The sequence below is a fragment of the Manihot esculenta genome, chromosome 18 (genome assembly GCF_001659605.2).
Source record: "Manihot esculenta cultivar AM560-2 chromosome 18, M.esculenta_v8, whole genome shotgun sequence".
NCBI lineage: Eukaryota > Viridiplantae > Streptophyta > Magnoliopsida > Malpighiales > Euphorbiaceae > Manihot > Manihot esculenta.
Window position 1 is genome coordinate 8027989 of NC_035178.2, and position 24989 is coordinate 8052977.

Consider the following 24989-nt stretch of genomic DNA (forward strand, 5'->3'; position numbering starts at 1 on the left):
CAAATTTTTATTTCCTTTCATTTTCGAGATTTCTTATTCAATAACAATTTCATCAAAACTTCGTTGGATGTTGGTAATCATCTGATTGCCTATTTTTTAATTGGTGCAAATTCAAAGCATCAACTGAAGCCTGTAGCTGCTCTACGTATTATGCTATCATGTTGCAGAGCATTACATAAATAGAAGGATCAATTGCCTGTGAGAATTATAAATTGACAATCCTAAAGACTACTACTTGATTCCTAGACCATGGTTATAACACACAAGAGATTCCTTCATCATTTTTCTGTGCTTGTTATTGTGCTCCTGTTTTTAGTGCCTATCAAACCATCCCTTCACTTCAACAGTGGATGCATAGAAAGGGAGAGACTCGCACTCCTAAGTATCAAACGTGACCTCATTGACGACCATGATGTTCTTTCTTCTTGGGGCAGACGAGAAGACAAAGGAGATTGCTGCAAATGGAGAGGCATCTCTTGCAGCCATCGAACTGGTCACATTAGAAAGCTTGATCTTCAGGATGGTGCGCTCAAAGGTAAGTTAAGCCATTCTTTGCTTGAATTGAGACATCTTACTTACTTGGATTTGAGTTGGAATGATTTTGGTGGTACTCACTTCCCAGCTGATAGCAATGGTTCACTCTCCAAGTTGAGATACTTGAATCTCAAAGATGCTAAATTTTCCGGAACCATCTCTTCTCTGCTTGCCAACCTCTCCAGCTTGCAGGATCTTGATCTGAGTTATAATCATTTTCATGATTTAATAAACATTGATTGGCTTGGTCTTTCTTCTTTAAGTTACCTTGATCTGAGTGGCAATCCCCTTGCTAGACCCAGTGATTGGTTGCAAATAGTTAACAAGCTCCTTCATCTAGAAAGCTTGGCACTGTCATCGTGCTTTTCTGGGGGTGTGATTCCTCCAACTCTTTCCCCAGTCAATTCTTCTTCATCACTGTATACTCTCCATCTCTCTGATAATAACCTTGTGATTCTTTCAATACACCCATGGTTGTCTAACATCACTCAAAATATTGTACAGCTTGACCTCTCTTCCAACCTCTTACAAGGTTCAAGTTTAGCCGAAATTGGGAATATGATTTCTCTTGAAGGGCTTTATCTCGCTAATACTTCAGTTGTGGGTGGTATTCCAAAATCCTTCGGAAACATGTCTCGATTGGCTTCTTTAGACCTATCAAACAACAATCTCAGCATACCACTTTCTCACTTGATTCAAAATCTATCTGGCAAAGCGGAAAAAATCACTGACGAACTTATACATTCCAGCTTTCTGATTATGATCCTTTAGTTTTTGACATAAGCTATAATCGTTTTGATGGTCTGTTGCCTTCGCCTCTATCTCCCACATGTTTTATTTCTTCTAAAATTGGATCAGTAGATTGGCCATTTATCTACCTTGACCTCTCAAGAAACTTATTTTCTGGAATAATTCCTGATCGTTTGATTAGTGTGAAGGTTCTCGTGTTTTTGAATTTGGCCAACAACAATTTGATTGGTAAAATTCCAGCCTCCGTAGGATCACTTTCGAAACTTGAAACCCTGGATTTAGGATACAATGCCTTATCTGGACCATTACCTTTGGCTTTAAAGGATTGCACTAGATTGAAATTCATGGACCTAAGTGGTAATAAATTGTCAGGTAATGTACCCACTTGGATTGGAGAAAGCCTTACCTCTTTGCAATATCTGAGCCTACGATCGAATCAGTTCTATGGAAGAATGCCTTCTCAAGTTTGTCAACTAAAACATGTTCAAATCTTGGACCTTTCTATAAATAATATCACTGGAACCATACCAAACTGCCTCAAGAATTTAGGTGCCATGGCTGATGGGAATTGGACTAAAACAATCGATCATAAATATTACTGGAAAGGATATGAGCGGTATTCTTATATTGACGAAGCATTGGTTCTTTGGAAAGGACAGAATTACCTGTGCGACAAAAATCTTGGACAATTTAGGATAATTGACCTTTCAAGCAATAAAATAGAAGGAGAAATTCCAAGGGAAATATCTAGCCTCTCACAAATTAAGCAATCGAACCTGTCCAACAACAAGTTGATTGGTGCAATCCCCGAAGAGATCGGTTGTTTGAAGGAAATGGAATCACTTGATCTGTCTCATAATCATCTGTCAGGCAGACTTCCCGCTACCATGGCTAATTTAAATTTTCTCAACACCTTGAACTTGTCATATAATAGTTTGTCTGGGAGAATTCCGTCCAGCACTCAGCTTCAGAGCTTCAATGCTTCTTCATTTTCTAATAATCTTGCACTTTGTGGGTTGCCTCTTACGCAACGCTGCATAGAAGATGGTATTCCAGATCCACAATCCAACCACGATGGTCGATACAATGAAGAAGACAAAGATGAATTCTGGAAATGGTATTATGCTGGCATGGGTCTCGGATTCAGTGCTGGCTTTTGGGGAGTATCAAGCACTTTATTGTTGAAGCGTTCTTGTAGACATGCCTTTTTCCAACTCTTGAACAAATTTGGAGATTGGGTTTATGTGAAAAAAGCAGTCTACAATAGAAGATTGCAACAGAAACTTCATGGCAAGGATTCATTCCTTCTGATGAAATGGTTGCCAAAGTAACATCCTTAAGATTTTTGTCCGTAATTGTGGTCACCATTTTTATATTTTCTAATAGTGAACATCAAGAACTAGACCTGCGCTTGTATTTTCATCATGTTTTTCCCTTCCTGCTTCTAATCAGATTCAATTGAAAATAAAAGCAGATGCTTCATTTTTAATTTCTGTTAATAATAATAATAATAATTGGTCTCTTTCTTGATTAATTTAAAATAACTATGTCACTTAAGTTTCATTCTACCAATAAAATAATCATTCGAATTTACATTAAAAATTTTGATATACATTTTAGTTATTTAATTTCTTGATAACAGGTAATTGGTTTAATTTAAATGAATTAACAATTCTTTTAATTAAATATTTTAAATAATATTTTTGTTACTTTTATGAATTTCACATTTACTAATTATAATCTGTACTTTTTAGATTTGTTAAAAAAATACAACCAATTTCATTTAAATTATCCAATACATAGAGACACCACCAGTAATAAAAAAAAAAAGCTTTCAGCCAGTAACTTAGAATATTGTCACAAAATATTCTGCAATGAAATTATCTTCTTTTATATATATAATAAAAGAGCATACTCAGAATTTTTTTTATCTTTATATCTAATTATTTGCATGAATAGTTTTAAATATTAAATTGATATAATTTAAAATAATCAATTTTAATGTATACAAAAATAAATTTAAAAAAAATGTTTATGAGTACCGAAAGAAAATAATTATATTTTTAATAATGAGAATTGTCTCTCACTAGACCAAACTTAGGATATATATGTAAATTTTAAAAAAAAAAAAGTAATATTGATACAAAATTTATCATTAATAACCAATAATGAAATTGAGAATATAATAATACTAATACTACTGTATAATATAATAATAGTAATATTGAGCAGCGACATCTAATAATTTGGGAATTTTAGAATACGTGCAAGCCTATGTGAACAAGAAAATCATATTTAAAAAAAGATAGCTGGTAATTAGGGAGTGGGGTGGGGTCCATTGACAAAGCCCACGAGATTTTATTATTTTTCATAATGGGCCGGTCGGTAGACTCGGTGGCCATGCGTTGCTGCCCAATCAGGTGGGCCGTAGGTCCCACTTCTCTCTCACGCCATCTTTCCTTTTTATTAGTATAATTTTTCCTATCCCAATTTTCTATCATTGTTAATAATTTAAGTAATTTCAATCTTTTTTTAAAATATAATATTAAAAATTAAAAAAATAATTATATATATATATATATGGTTTTTACTATACAATATATTGCATTAACAAGAAGTCAGCTATTATTAATTTAAATAATTTTTAAATTTATTTTTATTTTAATTATATAATTAATTTCAACATTGAATGAGATTTTTTTATTAGAAGATTAATTTTCTCTTTATTTAAAAAAAATAATGAAATGGAAAAAAAAATAGCGTTGATGCAGGGGAGAATGATGAGTTCCAACAACTAAGTTGCAGCTTAAACCTGAAGCCTCATTCAACAAAGACAATTATAATTCTAAATATACCAATTCAGGATAGGCATCATTAACATTTATAAGTGAAACATAGGTCTCCTTTCCCATTATCTTTGCCTTACTTTTGGGCACATTTTCTTTTATTTTTTCATACCCCTTCTGAAAATTAATTGAAAAAATAATAATAAAAAAAAATATGAGACAATTTTCCTTGTCACAACTAAATTCAAATATGAAAAATCCTTAATTATTAGGGGACAGATCATGATCATGGTCAATTAATTAAGAAATTAAGCAAAAATTGAAGAAATAGGCTGCAAAAAGAGAACAGAATGATTCATGGGTAATTAGATATATAGACATTAATGTCAAAATATAACAGGACATGGTTCTTGAAACCTGTATTAAAAAAATAAACAATGGATTAGGATAAGTCTCTGAATAGACCTAAACCCAAAACTCATAGTCATAGGAATTGTTAATAAGATGATGAAAAGCAAAGGAACTTTTATCAAACACCCATCTCATAGTCATAGGAATTGTTGCATAGCTATCTCTCTCATTAAGATTTGAGCCCTTTTTCTCTCATATTCATAGGAGATTTGAGAAAGGCTCTCTTGTAGGTGTCCAATTTAAACTTTGCTTTTCTTTCCAACATTAAGAAAAATGGCCTTTTTACTGTACAGTGTATGGCCATCGATCATTGGGATTAGATTTTGAAGATTTATTCTGTGCGTCTCATTCACAAGTGAACAGAAGCCAGCTATGATCTTTATGCTTTCTTCTGCAAGAAAAAAAGAAAAAGAAAGAGAGTTCCATTTCGGGAACCGTTGGCTACAGTGGCTACTGCTTCTTTCTTTAACCTTGTATCCGTAAAAAAGCCACTCCGGTAACACATTTCACAAGCATGTATTTTATTTACCAAATTAGATATTTAATTCCTGTCAAATTTTGATTGCTGAGGGAGAGAGAAAAGGAATCCAAATACTGCGAGGCAAAATGATCACAAATGAACAAGGCTGTTTCTTTCTGATGATGCATGCGTGATGTTTCATCATGACATAGAACCGGCCAATCGTGTGATCCAGATTGATGCATCACCAAAACCAGCTTGTTCAGTCATAACTTTTCTGCAGTATATACTGTACAATAAAGAGAATGAATATGTGACCAGACCAATCCATGCACTTCCATTCATGCCTTCAATAAAGGGTAATCTTATTTAGATAAATTTTTTGTCATAATTAAAAAAAAATTCAATAAAGATTAACCTGTTAGGCACCAAGCACAATGCTCAATTAATTAAGAAGATGTTATGATGAGAAGAGTAATTAGTATCTAACATTTAGCATTTCTATGTTCATCATGGTATCTCTCATTGCCAAAAAGTAGCAAAAATAATACTACTAGACAATAACATTTAATTTAGCTAAATTCTCAGCCACGTGGAAAAAATAAAAACATCTGTAACATTGTTAATCATTAAGCTTACCAAACGCAATTCCCGCTAATCACAGTACGTATTCAATCAAATAAGTTGATTAATTACTATTATAAGGGCAATTTCCTCCATAAATCTCCTATATAAACACTGAAAACTCTTCACTCTCTTGTAAACCCCTCCTCCATTAACTGATCTATATACAAAACTCAGAAGAAAAAGAAAGAGAAAGAGGAAGAGAGAAGATGATAACAGGAGATGATTTCTACAAGGTGATGTGTGCAATGGTGCCTTTGTATTTTGCAATGCTGGTTGCATATGGGTCAGTGAAGTGGTGGAAGATATTCACACCAGAGCAATGTTCAGGGATCAACAGATTTGTTGCTGTTTTTGCAGTCCCAGTTTTATCTTTCCACTTCATTTCTCAAAATAATCCATACCAAATGGATACCAAGTTCATATTAGCTGATACACTCTCTAAGATCATAGTCCTTGTTGTTCTCTCAGTTTGGGCTGTTTTCTTTAATGGAGGATTGGATTGGCTCATCACTCTCTTCTCAGTCGCAACTTTGCCTAACACTCTTGTCATGGGCATCCCTTTGCTCATGGCCATGTATGGAGATTTCACTCAGAGCCTTATGGTGCAAGTGGTTGTTCTTCAGTGCATCATATGGTAACTTTCTTTTTCTTATTTTTTGTTGTTTTCTTTCCATGTCTACAGATCTTTTGTTGAAAAAACGTAGCTGAAAAGTTTGAAAATTCAAGCCATGACTAAAGGCAGTTCTTGCAGGTACACTCTTTTGCTCTTCCTCTTCGAGTACAGAGCAGCAACCCTCCTAATCAAAACCCAGTTCCCAGGACCCACAGCAGCCTCCATTACCAAAATCGAACTCGACAATGATGTCATCTCCCTCGATGGCAGGGACCCACTCCGCACTGAATCTGAAACCGACGGCAACGGCCGAATCCGAGTTCGTATCCGCAGGTCCACTTCCTCCGCCCCAGAATCCGCCCTATCATCCTCCATCTGCCTCACTCCTAGACCCTCAAATCTCTCCAACGCAGAAATCTTTTCTGTCAACACCCCTGCGCCATTTTATGAATACAGTATAAATCCTAATGCGAATAATGGTTACACTCATTACAATCATGGACCAAACAACGAGATAATAATATGTAATGGGGACTTGGGTTTCGGATATCGGTCCGGAACGAGTCCTAGACTATCGGGATACGCTTCATCGGATGCTTACTCGCTGCAACCCACGCCAAGGGCGTCGAATTTTAATGAGCTGGATGTGACGAACGCCGGGGGTACGCCATACTGGGTCAGGTCTCCGGTTGCCGGGAAATTTTTCAGGCAGCCGTCCCCGGCGGTTCCAGATGTCAGAATGGTATGGGGAGAGTCGCCAGGAAAGTGTCAAAATGGAGGAGCAGGCGCCGGCAAAGATATTACAGGTACGAACAAATTATTTCATCTAAACTGTGTTCATTTTGTCTGCACGGCGTCGTTTTCTCGTGTCACCTCGCCTAAAGTCAAGTGTCGGTATAAAACTAAAACGACAACGCAGCTTTTGCAGTGTACGGTCTGTCGCCGAAGAATATTTCTTGTTTATACGTGTGAATCTGATCTAATTGTGTAGGGATGACAACGTTCGACTGTTGGATTTAAATTTTATTTATAAGATATTCGCTGTTTGAATTGATTTAAATAAATAATTAATTTAATATAAAATATATAAAATTAAATATATTTAGATTTTATTCATAATAATAGTTTGAAATAGATTCAGATGATTTATATTAATTTTAATTAAATTTAGAATATGTTCGAATCTTGTTAATTTGAATCATATTTAAATAATTTAATTATCCTGTCTGATTGTATTCGTATGATGGAAGATTCATCTTCCTCTTTAAACAACTATGATTGAATTTTATGAAATGGGAATGAAAGTACTGGATGAAAAGGGAAGAAAATTGATAGTATTGTGAAAGGAAATAATGAGTATTGAATCTCGTTGGGATTCATCCATCCATTTTTGGTAGACCAGAAGTTTTTTCAACAAGGAAATCACCCATTATTGTAGTTTTATATTTCCTTTCATTTTTTCATAATATTAAATGGATTGTGAGTATGATGAATTAAATCACTATTTAAGATTTTTTTAATTTCTCATATAAAAATTATCACTATGATAATTTATAAATTAATTAGATTTAAATTTATATATATATATATATATATGCTTTTTGAAAATATTTTTAAAAAGATGGTCTCTTCTGTTCCGAGTTTCCACCACCGTAAAGACATGTGGGGTAGCTCCAACACAAACCTGGAAGAAAAGAGGTCAATGAATTTCTTAACAATTGGGTTCAACAAATGAGGTCCTTATTGATAAGCACCATCATTAGCCTCACAGCACGTGTGTAATGATAGATTATTAGCACTATATTAGGTTTGCTTAAGTTGTCTTCGTAGTAGAGAATCTAATTATTTATCCCTAATCATAACACCAAATCTCAACCAAGCAAAATTTTGGGTAATTAATTATCACCAAAATCATGCTCGTCCTCAATTTTCTAAACCCTCATCATCTCCCTGACGTAGCATCCATTGAAACGGTATCAATGAGCTAAATACATGATAAACTGACAATGAATTTATCCATTTATCAAACAGAAAAGGAAATTAGCTTTAGAGACAGTAGCAAAACGGCAGCGCTTGAGGAGACTAATTCAAAAGAAGCAGCAACTGACCAAGAAATGCCTCGTGCTTTTGTGATGCTGAAGCTCATACTCATTGTAGTAGGACGGAAGCTCTCTCGCAACCCAAATACATATTCTAGTGTGATAGGCCTTCTCTGGTCTTTAATCTCATTCAAGTAATGTTTATTCTTTCTAAACTTGTACTCATCAAACTACGATTACATAGTTACTTTTTCACTCATACAAATGTTTTCTTCTGTGATGGGCAGATGGAATGTGGGAATGCCAAGCCTGGTAAAAAACTCTATCAAAATCATTTCAGATGCAGGACTTGGAATGGCCATGTTCAGTTTAGGTACGTCTATATAAATTAATGAACTTAGGGAATATTTTCCTGTTAAAACCACAATGAAAGTGACGCATTCGTAGAATTGCAGGGTTGTTCATGGCCCTTCAACCTCGAATAATTGCATGTGGGAAGAAAAGGGCAACAATGGGAATGGCAATCCGATTTATTTGCGGTCCCATAGTGATGTCAGCCGCTTCTGTCGCCGTTGGTCTAAGAGGAGTTCGGTTACGCGCCGCCATAGTCCAGGTACTAGTACTACTATAAACATATTCAGAAATGGATAGACATAAAGAGAATGTTCAGAGTTTGATATTGCGTTATGGCTGAATTTTCAGGCAGCTCTTCCACAAGGGATTGTACCGTTTGTTTTCGCAAGGGAATATGGATTACATCCTGACATTTTAAGCACAGGGTAAGTACATGAAGGCCTGTACTATTTTTCTTCAAGGTGATTCAGTTAAAAATGAGCATTACTTTTCACTTGAGAGGTAGTCTTAGTTATTAGTGTAAAAGTAATTGCCCTTTACCCTTTGAATCCAAATCATGGAAGCTATAATTTTCAAGGAGTGTGAGGTGAAAAAAAGGAAAAGTAAACAAAAAGAATAGAAGGTGGATCCACTGCCATAGTTGGGAACAATGTCATATCATATGATAAAAAAAAAATATCATTTTCGATGCGAGTAAAATTTAATTTCAGTGCAATAAATCGAAAATTCCTCTAATTATACTAAAAAAAAAATTGCACCATTTTCTTTCTTGGGTTTGAATTAACCATTAAAATCTAATTTGTGATATTTCAGGGTCATATTTGGGATGCTAGTTGCTTTACCAGTAACGCTGCTCTATTACATAAGCCTAGGGCTTTGAGGAGAAAAAGGAGAATCCAAAGCATGAGTTCATCAATGGCATTAATTGTCCCTACCAATGGTTTGGTTGATGATCCAGCCATTATATAGCCTTCCATTAGCAAGATGAGTGTTTTGTTTTTAATTATTTTTTGGAATTATTGTACACGTTCCTGTGCAGATTGACTAGAAAAAAGGGGTTGGAGGTCAAAAAAAAGAAAAGCCTGAAAAGATGGTGTTAGGTTATATATTGATGGCGAGTACATAGGGTAGTGGTAACCGAAAGGAAAATGGGAAATTATGATGACTTATGATGAAGGTAGGAGACTCACTTTCATGTCTGCAGGTGGGTAAAGTTGTTGCACATCCAAGGATGCTTCACACAACTAAAGATTTATATATATTCTATTGTGTATGAAAATTGAAAAGAGAGATCAAAGAGAAGCAGAATATATATGATTTCTACTTTTTCTTTGTTTTATTGTCTCTTTTGATGCTTTTAACAATCATAACAAAACAGTTGTTGCTTCTATGTATATTTTGACCTTTTCAAGAGATTTTTGCTTAATCATATGTGAAACAAACACTGTTTTACTTTAGAATTGAAGTCTTGTAATAGGTAAAAGAAAAAAACTTCATTTTTATTTTCAGTAGTTCAATTTTTTTCTCCTAGTTTGATTCTTATAGATAAATAAATAGAACTATTAAGACAAATACATAAAATTAAAAATATATGCAGATACACATAATCAGATAAAAAAATATAAAAAATTTAATGTGATTCAACCATAAAATAGAGATAAACTTTATAATCAAGCTGACCAGAAGAAACAAAGCTTAGATTACCATATTCTGGACACAATCTTCCTAGAGATGAGAGTCCTTGCCTCGCCTTTTCTATATATATTTTTTAAGTGTTAAAACATGTAGATTTTTTATTTACCAATGAATTGGATCCCCTCCGATTCGATCAATAATTTACCAATGAATTGGATCCATCCCGATTCGATCAATAATAAAATTCTTGGCTAAAAGAAAGGTTCTGTGGCATGAACACTAAGTACTGATACAATATCTCACAACTCTTAAAATCTTAATTTTAATGTGTTTTCTAAAATTTCACATTATCCAAAATTTTAATTTTTAATCTCCGCTCCAAACATAATATTTTTATTTTTTACTCGATTTGAATCACAATATGAAATTTTTCGAATCGAATCATAATTCAACCATATATATATTTAATTTTAGTTTAATTAACAAAAAAAATATCAATGGTAAAAGTAGCAGCTTGATTTCTTTTATTTTCTTTCCTTGCTGCCGATATCAAGCAATTTGATTACAAAGGCTAAAGAAAGCTAACATCTAAAAACTTTTATTTCTAAAGCAGAGTTTTAAAAATTGAGTAAATCAGGAATTCAATCGATTACTATAAACTCGGTTTTATTATATTCATAGTGCCGCTTTATCTTTAAATTTATTAAAATTAATTATTGTTATTAAAATTTATTTGATTAACTTTTTATCCAATTAAACCAAATCAGTTATATAGAGTGAATATATTTATTGTTAAATCTAATATATAAATTTAATTTTTATTTCATTATAATTCTAGTATAAATAAAAAATGGACATAATTTATTTTTAATTGAAAAGGTAAACGCAATCAAATTAATTTGAATTTATAATTGAATCGAGGCTTGCAATATTCAAAAGTAACCGTAAGCTCTACTTACATAATCTTCAAGTTTCGTTTGGAAACCTTTAGTCGGCGCTCTTTTGGTGGATTTGGCACAATGTAGTTGAGCTCGAAGGACTAAAGTTTGCTTGATGGCTGATTCGAGCTGCCTCAATGGCGCTTGGAGTGGGAACTTCTCCTCCGAATCCTTTCTCGGGCCCTTGACTCTTCCAGCTCTAGGGTTCTTTGGGCCTTGGCCTTACATGTTATGTGGGCTGGGTTTTATAACTTTTTAGATTAGAGATTTGTATGTTTGAATGGTGTGTATCCATCTTTATTATAGGCCAGGCATTGTATTGAATTATCTAATCAATTTATCTTCCGAAATTCACCTCGTCCACCCTTTGTTTTTCTCAAAAATTCATATTCGATATTCAATTTTTGATTCGAGTTATAACTGATTTCAATTATCAGAATTTATCATCATTTAATAATTTTATTTTTTATTATAAATTTTTTATTTTAAAAATAAATTCTATTTTTATTAATTTTATTCATAAATCTATTAATAGTATGATTGATGCATTTATTCAAACTAATTATGATATTTTAAATTTAGTTAGAATAATTTTTTTTTATATTCTGATTATATTTTTGAGTTCATTCTTTTTAAAATTTAATGATATTTATATTTTTTATTTAAAAAAAATCTCAGCCTTTAGTAAAAAAAAATTAAATGTGTTCTTAAACTTAACGATTATATTTTAAAATTTATCACATCCAATATTAAAATGAATAATTTATTTTAATATTAGAAGATATTAAAAACATGTAAAAAATATTTTTCCTCCGTGACCTGGAGGAGCATGCTGTTCTATGGGAGAGACACGAGACTTCAAAAGCGAATCAAAGCACGCATGACGGACACGTGGCAAAGCAGATCTAGAAATGTGCGTCGGACAGTACCAGTGGGGCCACACCGTTTCAGGAAGAAGACGCAGCAGGCATCGGTGGACACGCATTCTACTGTGTGGATCACACCAAATCACATGATACTTGGAATGAATCCTCCCTCGTGTTGTGGCCCTTCCACTTCCGGTTTTCATTCTTACAAACTGTGTACTGACCTGGATTTCCTAATCCAGCTGTAAAATGATATTTACGTTTTTATTTAATTTAATGGATTTAGTTATCAGCTCAGCTCCACGTAATTACGAGAAAATTTTAACAAACTTACAAATTTATTTATTATGATGATACTCAATTTATAGTGAAAAATACGACAAAAATGCAGCCTTAGAATGTAACCAACTTTTACCAAAAAAAAAAAAAGACTGCTATTTTAGAGGGCGTGGAATAATTTATTAATTTTAAATTATAACTATTTAATTTTTATGAAAATAGTATGAGAAATTATAATTTTAAAATTATAAAAATTAAATAATTATAATTTTAAAATAATATGAATTAAATAGTATTTTTTTATACCATTTTGTCGGTGTGGAAAATCCATAAAAGTAAACCATAGGATTCAAAAAGAGACAGAGATCGATGGAAAGCGACGTGGCAGTTTCAAGAGAAAACCTTAGGCGCTACCGGTAAGAAAAAACAAGTAGTAGCCCGCAATAACCGACGGTTTCCGGTAATTCAACCCTTGAAGGCTGAAGCTGCGGCATCCACAGTCTACGCAGAATGTTTGAAAATTTCTTTATCCACACTAGCCTTGCATGCGCATAACCATAAAAATATTAACATATTATAATTTTAAATTATATATATATATATATTATGTTTTGAACATAATTATAATAAATAATAAATAATTATTTTTATAATTTAAAAAATTGTTATTTAATCCTTTATTTTTAAAAATAAATTACTTAATTTATATTATTTTTAAATTATTAACTATTTAATCCATTTCATAACTCATACAGATAAAATATTTGCTATGTTGCCATTATAGAAATTATTTGCAATTAATTTTAATATGCATTACATTCTCTTTTTAAAGAATAAAAGAGTGATTTTCATGGCGCAAATTAGATCAATTCTGTTAAATATTCTTTTAAAATAATTTAAAATATTTTTAAATAATATATTAATTATAAAATAATATACGACTCATAATATTAAAAAATATTAAAATTAATATAAAATTTTATATATTTACGTCATAAATACACCTAATTTATATTTTGCTGTCTTATTTTGTACTATTTTTCTGGAAGTGCCTATCATCAAGTAGGCACTTTTTGCTCTCTTCCCACTATAAATAGCATCCAGAGGCAGGTTCCTTTCCAGAATCCATTAAGCTATAGTCATTACAAATCTTTATCATCATCTATTGTCTTGCAGACACAAAGATCATGTCTAACACCGCCGGTCAGGTCATTCGCTGTAAAGGTGACGATTACTACTAGCCTTTCTTTGCATGATCTGGGATTTTGTTTTTTGTTTTTCAAAAATTTTCTCGTGTTAAGAAATTTATGCTTCTTGATTGATCCATTTTGGGGCTTCAGATTCTCCAAATAGTTTTGTATGCCTTGTCGCTTAGTGGGTTTCTCTGGGATCCTGTTAAAACGTTGGGGAATGATATTAAATGATTAAGAACTTGTCTGTGTTTCTAGATTTTTGTTCTAGGATGAAGATTAGTTCTTTCATGATTAGATCTATTACATATTTCTTATGTATTTTGTTTACGTTATTATTGATTTATAATGCTTTTGCGACTGATCTCCTTAATGATCATATGGAATTGTAGCTGCTGTCGCATGGGAGGCAGGGAAACCACTGGTGATGGAAGAAGTAGAGGTGGCACCGCCACAGGCTAATGAAGTTCGTTTGAAGATCCTCTTTACCTCTTTATGTCACACTGATGTTTACTTCTGGGAAGCTAAGGTACAGATCTGAGATCTCACACTTTTTTCTGAATATATTGCTTTCCCTTTGTCTAGTAGGCATCTCTCTATCACATCAGATTGAAGTTAAAATTGTGTTCTATGTATTGCAGGGACAAGCACCATTATTTCCTCGCATATTTGGCCATGAAGCTAGTGGGTAAGCACTTCTAACATGCTTTAAATTATTGGGATGTTGTCATATTACAATGCATTGACTTGTTGTTGTTCGGTTTCTTTGTTTGTTGGGACTTAGGATTGTGGAGAGTGTTGGTCCTGGTGTGACTGATCTCCAGCCAGGTGACCATGTGCTACCTGTGTTCACTGGGGAATGCAAGGAGTGCCGCCACTGTAAATCAGAAGAAAGCAACATGTGTGACCTCCTCAGAATCAATACTGATAGGGGTCATATGCTTGCTGATGGGAAATCAAGATTCTCCATCAATGGGAAACCCATTCACCACTTCCTTGGTACCTCCACATTTAGTGAATACACTGTTGTACATGTTGGATCAGTTGCTAAGATCAATCCTGCTGCCCCTCTTGACAAAGTGTGTGTGCTCAGTTGTGGAATATCCACAGGTTTGTAGAAGAACTCCCCCTTTTTGTGCATGATTTTGATTAACAATTGTTCTTGATGATTTCTGTTGATCACTGTGGTCCGTTGTTGCTAAAGGTCTTGGAGCCACTTTGAATGTTGCAAAACCAAAGAAGGGTCAATCTGTTGCAATTTTTGGGCTAGGTGCTGTAGGCCTTGCTGTAAGTTGTTATTCTTGCTTCGACTATCTGGTTTCATTTTAGCAATCATATAAGATTTGTGGGGACTTACATTCTCTTTCTCTCTTTTTAGGCTGCAGAAGGGGCAAGAATATCTGGAGCTTCCAGAATCATTGGTGTTGATTTGAATACCAAGAGATTTGAAGAAGGTAAAATGAATTATATTAAACAAAAGGCTGTATAATTAATACCCGGAAAAATTGTGCTTCACTTGATTGACTATGGTTTTCATTCTGTTTCTCCTGGCAGCCAAGAAGTTTGGTGTTAATGAGTTTGTGAATCCGAAAGATCATGATAAGCCTGTCCAAGAGGCGAGTTTCATTTCCAATTTATCATAATATTTGTTCTATTTTGGCATTTAACTTGCTCTTTGTATCCGTCCCTTTCTTGTCTCTGAAATTTTGCAAGGCAAGTAGATGATCATTGGTGTTGAAATGTAAATTTTGTCAAATGGTTGTTGTTCCAATTAGTATAAGGCTTGATGCTACTTCTGAACAGGTAATTGCTGAGATGACCGATGGAGGAGTCGATCGGAGTGTTGAATGCACGGGGAGTGTCCAAGCCATGATCTCAGCATTTGAATGTGTTCATGATGTAAGCGCCTCCCAAATATCATTGCTGTATACTCTTTTTCAAACAAATATATCACAAGTCTTAGCACATTACTCTTGTTCATCAGGGTTGGGGTGTTGCCGTACTTGTGGGTGTCCCAAGCAAGGACGACGCTTTCAAAACTCATCCTGTGAATCTGTTGAATGAGAGAACACTCAAAGGAACCTTCTTTGGCAATTACAAGCCTCGCAGTGATCTTCCTTCTGTCGTCGAAATGTACATGAAAAAGGTAACATCCTGTTTCTCAAGAAAACATCCTTTTTTACTATAGTTTGATAACATCACAGTTCTGTCGAATGGATTACGTCGAAAATGGGACAATTTTAAAGACAATTGTGACAGCTATTGTATTGTAACTAATAGCTTGAATGCATCCTGTTCTGCAGGAGTTAGAAGTGGAAAAATTCATCACTCACCATGTTTCTTTCTCGGAGATTAACAAAGCATTTGACTACATGCTGAAAGGAGAATCTCTGAGGTGCATTATTAGCATGGAGGGCTAGAAAAGTACATGATCCTTTCTGTTTGTTGAGGGAATCCTATTATGAGGATCCCTTTTAAGATTGTGAAGAGATGAATAAATTGCCTTTGTACGTACTAGAGTTTGTGGCTTTGGCCATGCGGACAACTAAATGTAATTCTAATGTTATATGCTCTGATAATTTTTTGTCCTTTGCATTGTTATTATGTTGGTTGGTTTACTTCTTACCACTTTCCCTTGCCCAAGGTCCTTGTCTAATCCGGAACTAGATTAGTCAACCGGTTGCAATTTTTGAACCAGACTGAAACTGCATGGTAGAGTTTGGTTTCAAATTCACGTTTCAAGTCGAGTTCACGTTTTCTATATTGGGTATTAAAAATTTGAACCTTATTTATATAAATAAATAATTAATATAAAAATATACTTTTATGTATTATATTTTAAATAATGAAGTAGTGAGAATATTAAAGTTTTAATATGAAAATTATTAATGAAATATATAGATTATCAATTGAAAAAATGCTCCCTACCCCGTAAAGATAGACATTTCATCTTTCACATAAATTAAGATAAATAATTAATGTAATTAAAAATAATAAATTTTATAATACTAAATCGTTCTTAAAATTAACAAATTTTAGTTGTTAATGCATTTTAAATAGGATATATTAAGAAGTTAATCAATGAATTAGTATTTAAAAAATATCTATAATTTGAAACAGATAAAAAAAAAAAGCAAGTCTATTTTTATGAGACAGAAAAATTATAAATTCAATGAATTTAAATAATTATTCAGATAATAATAATTAAATTTGATATAAATTTGAATAGCTTAAAATAAATTTTAGTAATATGAATTCAATTATTGCCTTTCCATGTAAAATATGTATGCATTAGGGATTTTTTTTTCTAATTATTATCAAATTTTTTAAAAAATTATTTAATTTCTTTTTTTATATTTATTAAAGCATCTCTAAATTAATAAATAAAACTCTTAATTTTCTTGTTAAAAAAATATTAATAATAATGGAGTATTTTGAATGAATAATTCAATATGATTGATTTGATGATTACAATTTTAGCAGTTATTGCCAGGGAATGGGAAATACTGCCATCAGAAACTTGATGATGAACTCAGCTTGGCCGCATGACCTTATCCCTCCACCGAATGGAATTAATTTTCAAATTTTCTTTTCTTGGAAAAGTGGGAACTATTTACACCCATCAATTGCCCTTAATAATTTTATTATCTATTCATTCAAAACATGCGAAAAATTTACCAATTTATTATTCTTTTTATAAGAAAGTAATTGATTAAGGGATTAAATTTGAAATTTTTTGAAATTCATCTTAATATATTTATACCAACTAAGTATTCAGAGGTCTAATCTAATAGTACGTGCATCTAAATAAATTTGAGAGATCTCGATTCTTCTTCGATTCTCATTTCAAAAAAAAATTTACACCAGCTAAGTCCCTCGGGCGCATTTCCCAAATGAATGTAGGTAATCATCCTTAAACTGAAAAAGATGTAATGTTTATTATCATTAATTGTTTTTATTTTTTAGATTGAGTTGCACAAATTGCTAACTCTTGGTTTTATACAGATTTTATTTCATTCAATCTTTTCAAATGGACAACATCAACGATCACAGGAAATTAATTAACAAATAATGGAACAATAATAATAATAATAATAATAATAACAATGAACTATGGATCAGGCCTTGTGATCAATCTGCGGATGATTGGAAGAGGAAGAGGAGGGTGCCCCAACCTCAATTGCACTACCGTCCACAGATTTGGCATGTAAACCTTTGCCCAATTTCTCGTCCTTCTTGATCACCTTATCAACATGAACATCATCCTCAATCTCTAGCATTACAACTTGTGGCCCATGAGGTCCTTCTACAATGGCCTCTTTCATCTTAAAATGTTCATCCACGTGAACAAGATCAGTTTCTTTAACTTCCTTTTTCTTCTTCTTTTTCTTAAGGAAGCAACACAAAGCAGCTGCAAGAAATGCAAGGAAGAAAAGGCAACCAACTGAGACGAACACAATGACTATAACTGTGGTGTTATTGCTTGGTGATGGTGCAGGTGGCAGTGGGGGTGGAGGTGGGAGTGCATGGGGTGGAGGTGGGCGAACATGAGGTGGAGGTGGTGGTGGTGGTGGACGTACGTGAGGTGGTGGCTGGAAAGGGTGACTTGGTGGGGGAGGAGAGAGATATGGGAAGTAATAGTTATTGGAAGAAGCCATGTGAAGGTATAGCACAGATATTTTGAATGGTTGGGTTGGATTATGCAGCTGGTGTGTATTTGTAGTGAGGGTGTGCATAATTTTTTAGAGTTAAAATCTAAAACAAGTTTCTAAATGACTTGACTCTCATTCTAAGATTTGTGGAGAAATGGTTGTTTGCATTGGAAAACACTTCTTCGATTCCAATTCCTCTCCTTTTTGTTCTGAAGCTTATTTCTATACCAATGGACATTTCCATTATTGTTTTGGACCTTTTCCTTTCTTTATTCCTCCAATAATTCTCTTGATTGCAGTGGAAACGTTAAGTTAAGCTCAATGTTCATTCGTTTTGTTTTCTCTCCTTTTGTCTTCCCTTTTACTACAAACAAAGCATCAACTGGTTTAAACTTCAAGCCATCCATCTAATTCCCATCAACTTGTTAACTTACATTCTCAAGGAACAGCTAGCTCATCCTTGGACATCAAATATGACGAGAATTTCATTCCACATATCAGCTACTCCAGGTAGACAACAGTGGCTGCAATCAGGCACTGATGGACTATCACTCCAAGTGCCTACATGTGCATCCCTTCGGAATGCTTCCATGAGTGTCACATGTAGAACTTTACAGGAACATATCCGAAACTCGGCTCCAGTCTCTCCCTCCAGTTTTTTATGAAGGGCGCCGTCTCACTTTGCAAGAAAAACAAGCCTGGCCACTAGTACAAAAGCAACTAGTACCATGAGTCTACTTTTGCATAGAATTATCAGTAAAATGACAAATACAAGACAAAAATGTAGGCTAACTATTAAACTAAAGATGAACAAAACCAAAAGTGGAAGCAAATGAAAAGGCAGATGGCTCATCTCCAATATACACTTGCTGTATTCCCATTCATGGCAGTCTCAGCCCAAAATACCCAAGCGTTTTATGCTGTTTCTGAAGGCAGTAGCAATAGGCATTCCAAGCTCTCGGGAACCCACCAACCTGAAATTAACAGCCTATCTGAAAAACATCAGAGAACTTCCTGAAATTTGCAAATAGTACAACAAAATTTCTCTAGGTATCATTTACAGAAGAAATTACTGAAATTGGCATCAACATGACATGTTCAAATTTAGTTTCCTCTTTAGAAATCTCTGGATAGATAACAAAGCAATCTAGACTCGATTCAGCAACAACAAAAAAAGGCTTTTCCTCAAACCTCGCCCTTGCCTAATGAATGACTCACCTTTGACATTATAAATTCATTGGCATGTAAAATATGGAGACAGCATGGTGCATATGCACCCCTATATACATGTATGGTTGACAGTTTAGCCTCCTTTCCAATTACAAGAAAAACCATCATTGTCAAAGTTATATTGCCAAACATGCTTTCTGCAAGCTTAGTGCCATCAATCATGCTCTCAGTCTCAGCAACTTTCATAAGGAGTCATTTACCCAAATGTTGTGCGGATATTAAAATGTTTCATATTACTATTATATAGAATAATATAAAGTTATTTTATAAAATAATATATATATTTTTTATAAATTCACCCCACCTATTAGAGGAATAAAATATTTTCCTTTTTATATTTAGAACTTGAAATTCTTGATTGATGAAAAATAAATTATAATATCTTATTTTATCTCTTGAAATTCAAAATAATATAAAAAAATGATTAATTAAATATGTAATTTATTGTCATAATAAAAAAAATAATTGTAGAGGAGAATTAGAAATTTAACTAATAGACATAATTTTCAATTTTAAAATAAAAAATTTAAAAATCTCAAATATTAATAAGTAAAAAACCATGTATTAACAAATTTAATTGTATAACAAAAATTAAAAAATTTAGTATTTACTATCATATATTATTAATATTCAATAACATATTTCATTAAGGAACAAAAATTCAATGACGGTGGATAGCTATGGCAGAAGTGGGGTAAAGGTGAATGAGGAGAATCACTAAAAATCAAAAAATTTCAACAATATTCAATTTCTATTTATTCAACAGAGTTTAGTTGATTGAAAAAGAGTTGTGTAGTCCTATGTCCCATGCTAAATTCAGAGAGAATAATAAAATACGAGTTAATTAAAAATGAAAGAGATAAAATTGTGTGAATAAAATTAAGTTAGTGGATTTTATATAGAGTGGATATACATATTGTAATAAAAATTTTATTGTATTTTATTATTAAAAAAATTATTATAATTTTTATTTTTATAATAAATATAATATTAAAAATATATTCATAAAAATTGAGTAAATATTATATAAAAAGATGTTTAGATAATAAAAATAAATCACTGTAAAAAAATAAATAAATAAATATATATATATATATATATAAAAGTTCATAATAAAATATTATGTAAAAAAGAAAATTAAAAAGTTAAATATAAATTATAATAATAAAAATAATAAATTATATTTATTATAAAAATATTAATTAATAATATTATTAAATATGAAAATATAATTTAAAAATAAAATAAAAATAAAATATATTAAGTGTGGTAATTGACACAAATATAAAGTTGAAAGTTTTATATTTGCAAGTATCGCTACAAATAAAACATGCCACTTACCTATTTTAGAATCCAATCCTGAACTTACAAAGAATCCACATCAAAGTGATAACTAGGTAAATAACCTCAATTGAGTAGCATGTGGCAACTTCTCATCAAAGTCTGCAGCCTCAACAAAATTGGGAAAACGAAAAAAAAAAAAAAAAAAAAAAAAAAAAAAGGAAGACAATCTTCCCATTATTGACATCCAAATTGAACACCAAGAATTACCTTACCATTTGTTTTCCAGGCAAGTTCATCACCAGATCCACAAGCTGGGTATCTCTCCATTCTCTACCTCGGAACTCACTGATCACCCAAAATCCAACACGAAAAAAACTTTAGAAAACCTATCTATGCCATCAAACACAAAATGCTCAGTATCAATAATCCTTATTGTACTCAATGCACCATGTTTAAAATATCTAAATGAAGTAACTATCCAAAAGGCTATCTTACTTAACGCTGAGCTGCTTTTCATTTTCTGAGTTATCAAATCAATAAGTCAGTTTTCTTAATTCTCACTTTCAGCCATGTCCAGATACTCAGATGTCCTAAGTAGAGAAACCATGTGTCAATGAATATGAGAGACTCAATGCAGATTTAGACCTCCAAAGAAAAGTCTTGCCTGTCGCTCTGCCTTTCAGTCATAATGTGGCTAACAGTCTCTATGTGCCTTCTATCCATCAATGTAATTTCTATTATTTCGGTATGAGCTTTAGTAAAGACTTCATGTCTGCCTAAGCAGGCACACAGCCAGCGACAAAAGAAGGTTTTACCATTCATCATGGATAAAAGAATCAATAAGAGTAGCATAAGCATCTTCTTTCATCAGTGCTGTCAAATTTTTTAATACTAGATCAATTTTTCCAGCACTAGAATGAGACTTGTCCCCTGCAACAAAAATATTTGTCTTCTGTCCCACTACAATCCAGCTGCATCCTGGCAACTTCTTCACTCCTTTCTCTCTCATTTCCCTCCTTAAAACATTAACCTCATCCCAGTTTCCTGATGCAGCATAAATGTTAGAAAGAAGCACATAGGGTGAAGAATTTTGAGGTTCAAGTTCAATGAGTTTCTCAGCAGCATTTTGGCCCCTAACATCATCCCCATGTATTCTGCAAGCTGCAAGCATTGTAGCCCAAATCATGGCATGACGTTCAAATTTAAGTGTATAGATGAACTCTTCAGCTTCTTGCAGAAAGCCCCACCTGCCCAGAAGATCAACCATGCAGGCACAATGATCCACCCTAGGCTGAATCTTGTAATAGTTAACCATACTATCAAAGGTCTGACGGCCTTCAGATACCCTCCCTGCATGACTGCATGCAGTGAGAACACCAAGAAACGTGACATCGTCAGGTATAACAGGTGTTTGCTTCATCTCATCAAAGACTCTTAGTGCATCTTCTGCATACCCATTTTTAGCATATCCAACTATCATTGAGTTCCAAGAAATAACATCATTTTTACTATGCATTTCCTCAAAAACTTGCATGGAACTCTTCACATCCCCGCATTTAGCGTACATGTCCACAAGGGCACTGCACGTTGATTCATCTAAGTCAAAACCAATGTGGATAATGAGTGAGTGAACCTGTCTTCCATCTCTCATAGAAGATGAGATAGCACATGCTCTAAGCACACTGACAAATGTGGCTTGATCAGGTAGCACATTGCAGCTACGCATCTCTTGATAGAACAGCAAAGCCCCATCAGTACAATCATTTTGTGCAAGTCCTGAAATCATTGCAGTCCACAATATATTGCTTTTTGGATTTGAAATTTCTGAGAAGAGAATACTTGCATCTTCTTTTCTTAAGGAGTTCATGTACATGCCCAAGAGGGAGACACCTAAGAATTCATCATCATACTGAAGGCCCCCTTTTAGAATAAGAGAGTGGATTTGCCTTCCTAGATTCAACTGTTGAGGTCCACCACATGCATCTAAAAGGCTTGCAAAAGTTACTTCAGATGGACTAAGTCCTTCAATTTGCATCTGTTTAAAGAGTAGTATTGCATCTTCTATATTAATAGTAGAATATCCTGCGATAAGGGCATTCATGGAGACCACACTACGCTCAGGCATGCTTGCAAAAATTTTATGTGCAGAGCCAATAGCACCACACTTTGCATACATGTCAATAAGGGAGCTTCCAGCATAAAGGCTTGTTTCAAGACCAGTTTTGACTGAGAGACAATGCATCTGTTTCCCCAGCTCAATACCTTCAACATTTGCACAGGCACTCAGTATACTGGCCAAGGAGACTTCATCAGGCAAAATCCCAAGCAAATGCATCTTTTGGAACATAAGGAACGCCTCAACCTCATTTTCTTCCTGCACATATCCAACAATAATTGCATTCCAAGAAACATTGTCTCTGTACTTCATGAGTTCAAATTGTTTCCTTGCGTCCTCAAGAACACCAGATTTAGCATACATATCAACCAATGCATTTCCCACAAATAAGTTTGAGGCAAATTTATCCTTGATGATGACTGCATGCAATTGCCGACCCCCTTCCAGAAATTTCATGCAAGCACATGCACTCAAAATAATGGTATAGGTAAATTCATCTGGATGGAAACCACAGCTCTTCATATTGGGGAATAATTCCATCACTTTGTAGCCATATCCATTTTGTGCATAACCTCCAAGCAATGCATTCCAGGAGACAACATTTTGCTCATCTAAAGCATCAAAAACTTTTCTTGCCGCTTCAATCTTCTCGCATTTAGCATACATGCTAATCAATGAACTTCCAACATAGACGTTAGAGTCCAACCCCTGTTTAACTGCCTCCGCATGAACTAGCAAACCAAAGTCAAGAGCAGTTAAACTCGCAACTGCACTCAATACACTTGCTAACGTGGATCTTGTAGACTTAATACCAGCTTTCCTCATATTTTGGAAAATCTCGATAGCTTTTGCCATATAACCTTTCCGGGCATGCCCTGAAATCATCACATTCCATACCACAACATTAGGGTTAGGCATCTGGGAGAATAAATCGATTGCATCATCAAGCCTTCCTAGACCAACATATATATTTATGACAGTCACAAATGCTACTTGGTCTGGTTCCCGACCTACTTTCTTCATCTCTTCAAACACTTTTAACGCCTCCTCAGGCAAAGCAGCTTTAACATACCCAGCAATCAATGACGTCCAAGAAACTGTATCCAATTCAACTCCTTCATCAAACACCCTTCGACAATCAACCATGCTATTACATTTAGCATACATATCAATAAGAGCACCCTCGCAAAAAGAACTCGAGCCATAGCCCATCTTAACTACATTGCAATGAACTTGTCTGCCACATTCAACACTCTCCAATCTAGCACAAGCTGATAAAACAATAGCAAAAGTGAACTCATTAGGCCACACCCCATGACTACACAATGATCCATAGGACTTAACAACCGTATCCAAAAATCCCCATTTCGAATACATTGACAAGATAGAGTTCCAAGCCAATACATCTCTATTTTCAAGCCTATTGAAGACCTTCTCCGCAAAATCCACATGGCCACATTTGGCATATATGTCAAGAATGGAATTCCCCAAAGGCCCATTTGACCAAAAACCATGTTTGAGGCTCTGGCCATGGATAATTCTATTGGTTGTTGAAAATTGCAATAGCCTTTGAGGCGTTTCTTCGAGCGTGTGGTGTGCTTTGGCCTGTTTGCATTTTCCGATGCTGGAAAGCAAGATCTGGGCGTAATTATGGGGTTTAGGGGTCTGAACAAGCTGGTCCAACTCATATGGAATAGTTGAAAATGTGAGTGGGTGAAGAGAGGAGTGTGAGTTTGAGGCAGGAGATGTTTTGAAGAAAATCCTGAGACGCATTGGCTCTACGATAATTCTAACATGGCTCGGTGAGGTAAGTAGGGTAAAGTTTCTGTGATAAACGGGTGCTAGAGAAGAAGATTTGCATATGCCTGACAAGGGCAAGCAAGGGAGAGGAGGAAGCCTTTGGCAGCACTGACCGGCAGGTTGAAGCTTGAAGGCGTTAAAAGCTACAACGCGAGGCGCCATCCATTGGGTTCAACATTTACACTCTTATTTGGGAGGAGCAGGCTAAAGCAAAGAAAAGTTTTTTAAGATATGAATTTACAATAAAAATATTTTCCATAATTTTTAAACTTGATATTTTTATTTTTCTAAAAGAAAGGAAAAATTTTTTAGGTATTTGTTAATAAGAATTTGATTGTCTTTCTGCATTTTAAAATAGAAAAAGGTTCTCAAGCTTTTATCTTTTTATATATATATATAAAACTTGGGTATTTAAATATTTTTAA

The 24989-nt window shown here is 33.8% G+C and overlaps 5 protein-coding genes across 13 annotated transcripts; 3 read left to right on the top strand and 2 right to left on the bottom strand.

The window, feature by feature from the left end:
* Positions 1 to 249: 249 nt before the first annotated feature.
* LOC110606181 (receptor-like protein EIX1) lies at positions 250 to 2682 on the top strand. The gene is made up of 2 exons (XM_043953085.1): positions 250 to 1141; positions 1264 to 2682. The coding sequence occupies exons 1-2, from the start codon at positions 250 to 252 to the stop codon at positions 2613 to 2615; spliced, it is 2244 nt and encodes a 747-aa protein (XP_043809020.1). The 3' UTR covers positions 2616 to 2682.
* Positions 2683 to 5713: 3031 nt separating this feature from the next.
* On the top strand, positions 5714 to 9913 carry LOC110606676 (auxin efflux carrier component 6). Of its 2 annotated transcripts, XM_021745597.2 has the most exons (7): positions 5714 to 6202; positions 6320 to 6987; positions 8213 to 8414; positions 8508 to 8593; positions 8676 to 8833; positions 8923 to 8999; positions 9388 to 9913. In XM_021745597.2, the coding sequence occupies exons 1-7, from the start codon at positions 5775 to 5777 to the stop codon at positions 9452 to 9454; spliced, it is 1686 nt and encodes a 561-aa protein (XP_021601289.1). In that variant the 5' UTR covers positions 5714 to 5774; the 3' UTR covers positions 9455 to 9913. The 2 variants fall into 2 exon arrangements, 1 of the variants encoding a protein (XP_021601289.1); XR_006349336.1 differs by lacking the exon at positions 9388 to 9913 and having other exon boundaries at positions 8668 to 8833.
* A 3442-nt stretch (positions 9914 to 13355) lies between these two features.
* Positions 13356 to 16070, top strand: LOC110606677 (alcohol dehydrogenase class-P). Its single transcript, XM_043953491.1, has 10 exons — positions 13356 to 13516; positions 13875 to 14011; positions 14124 to 14170; positions 14267 to 14592; positions 14687 to 14769; positions 14861 to 14936; positions 15037 to 15098; positions 15286 to 15381; positions 15467 to 15628; positions 15786 to 16070. The coding sequence occupies exons 1-10, from the start codon at positions 13480 to 13482 to the stop codon at positions 15900 to 15902; spliced, it is 1143 nt and encodes a 380-aa protein (XP_043809426.1). The 5' UTR covers positions 13356 to 13479; the 3' UTR covers positions 15903 to 16070.
* A 1325-nt stretch (positions 16071 to 17395) lies between these two features.
* LOC110606182 (protein TRACHEARY ELEMENT DIFFERENTIATION-RELATED 7A) lies at positions 17396 to 18717 on the bottom strand. The gene has a single exon (XM_021744945.2). The coding sequence runs from the start codon at positions 18216 to 18218 to the stop codon at positions 17601 to 17603; it is 618 nt and encodes a 205-aa protein (XP_021600637.2). The 5' UTR covers positions 18219 to 18717; the 3' UTR covers positions 17396 to 17600.
* A 190-nt stretch (positions 18718 to 18907) lies between these two features.
* On the bottom strand, positions 18908 to 24890 carry LOC110606962 (pentatricopeptide repeat-containing protein At3g09040, mitochondrial). 8 transcript variants are annotated; one of them, XM_021745984.2, is made up of 3 exons: positions 21294 to 24890; positions 20921 to 20993; positions 18908 to 19108 (listed from the first exon to the last, which is right to left on the bottom strand). In XM_021745984.2, the coding sequence occupies exon 1, from the start codon at positions 24724 to 24726 to the stop codon at positions 21460 to 21462; it is 3267 nt and encodes a 1088-aa protein (XP_021601676.2). In that variant the 5' UTR covers positions 24727 to 24890; the 3' UTR covers positions 18908 to 19108; positions 20921 to 20993; positions 21294 to 21459. The 8 variants fall into 8 exon arrangements, with proteins under 8 accessions (XP_021601676.2, XP_021601677.2, XP_043809408.1 ...); XM_021745985.2 differs by having other exon boundaries at positions 18908 to 19122; XM_043953473.1 differs by having other exon boundaries at positions 20916 to 20993.
* Positions 24891 to 24989: the final 99 nt, after the last annotated feature.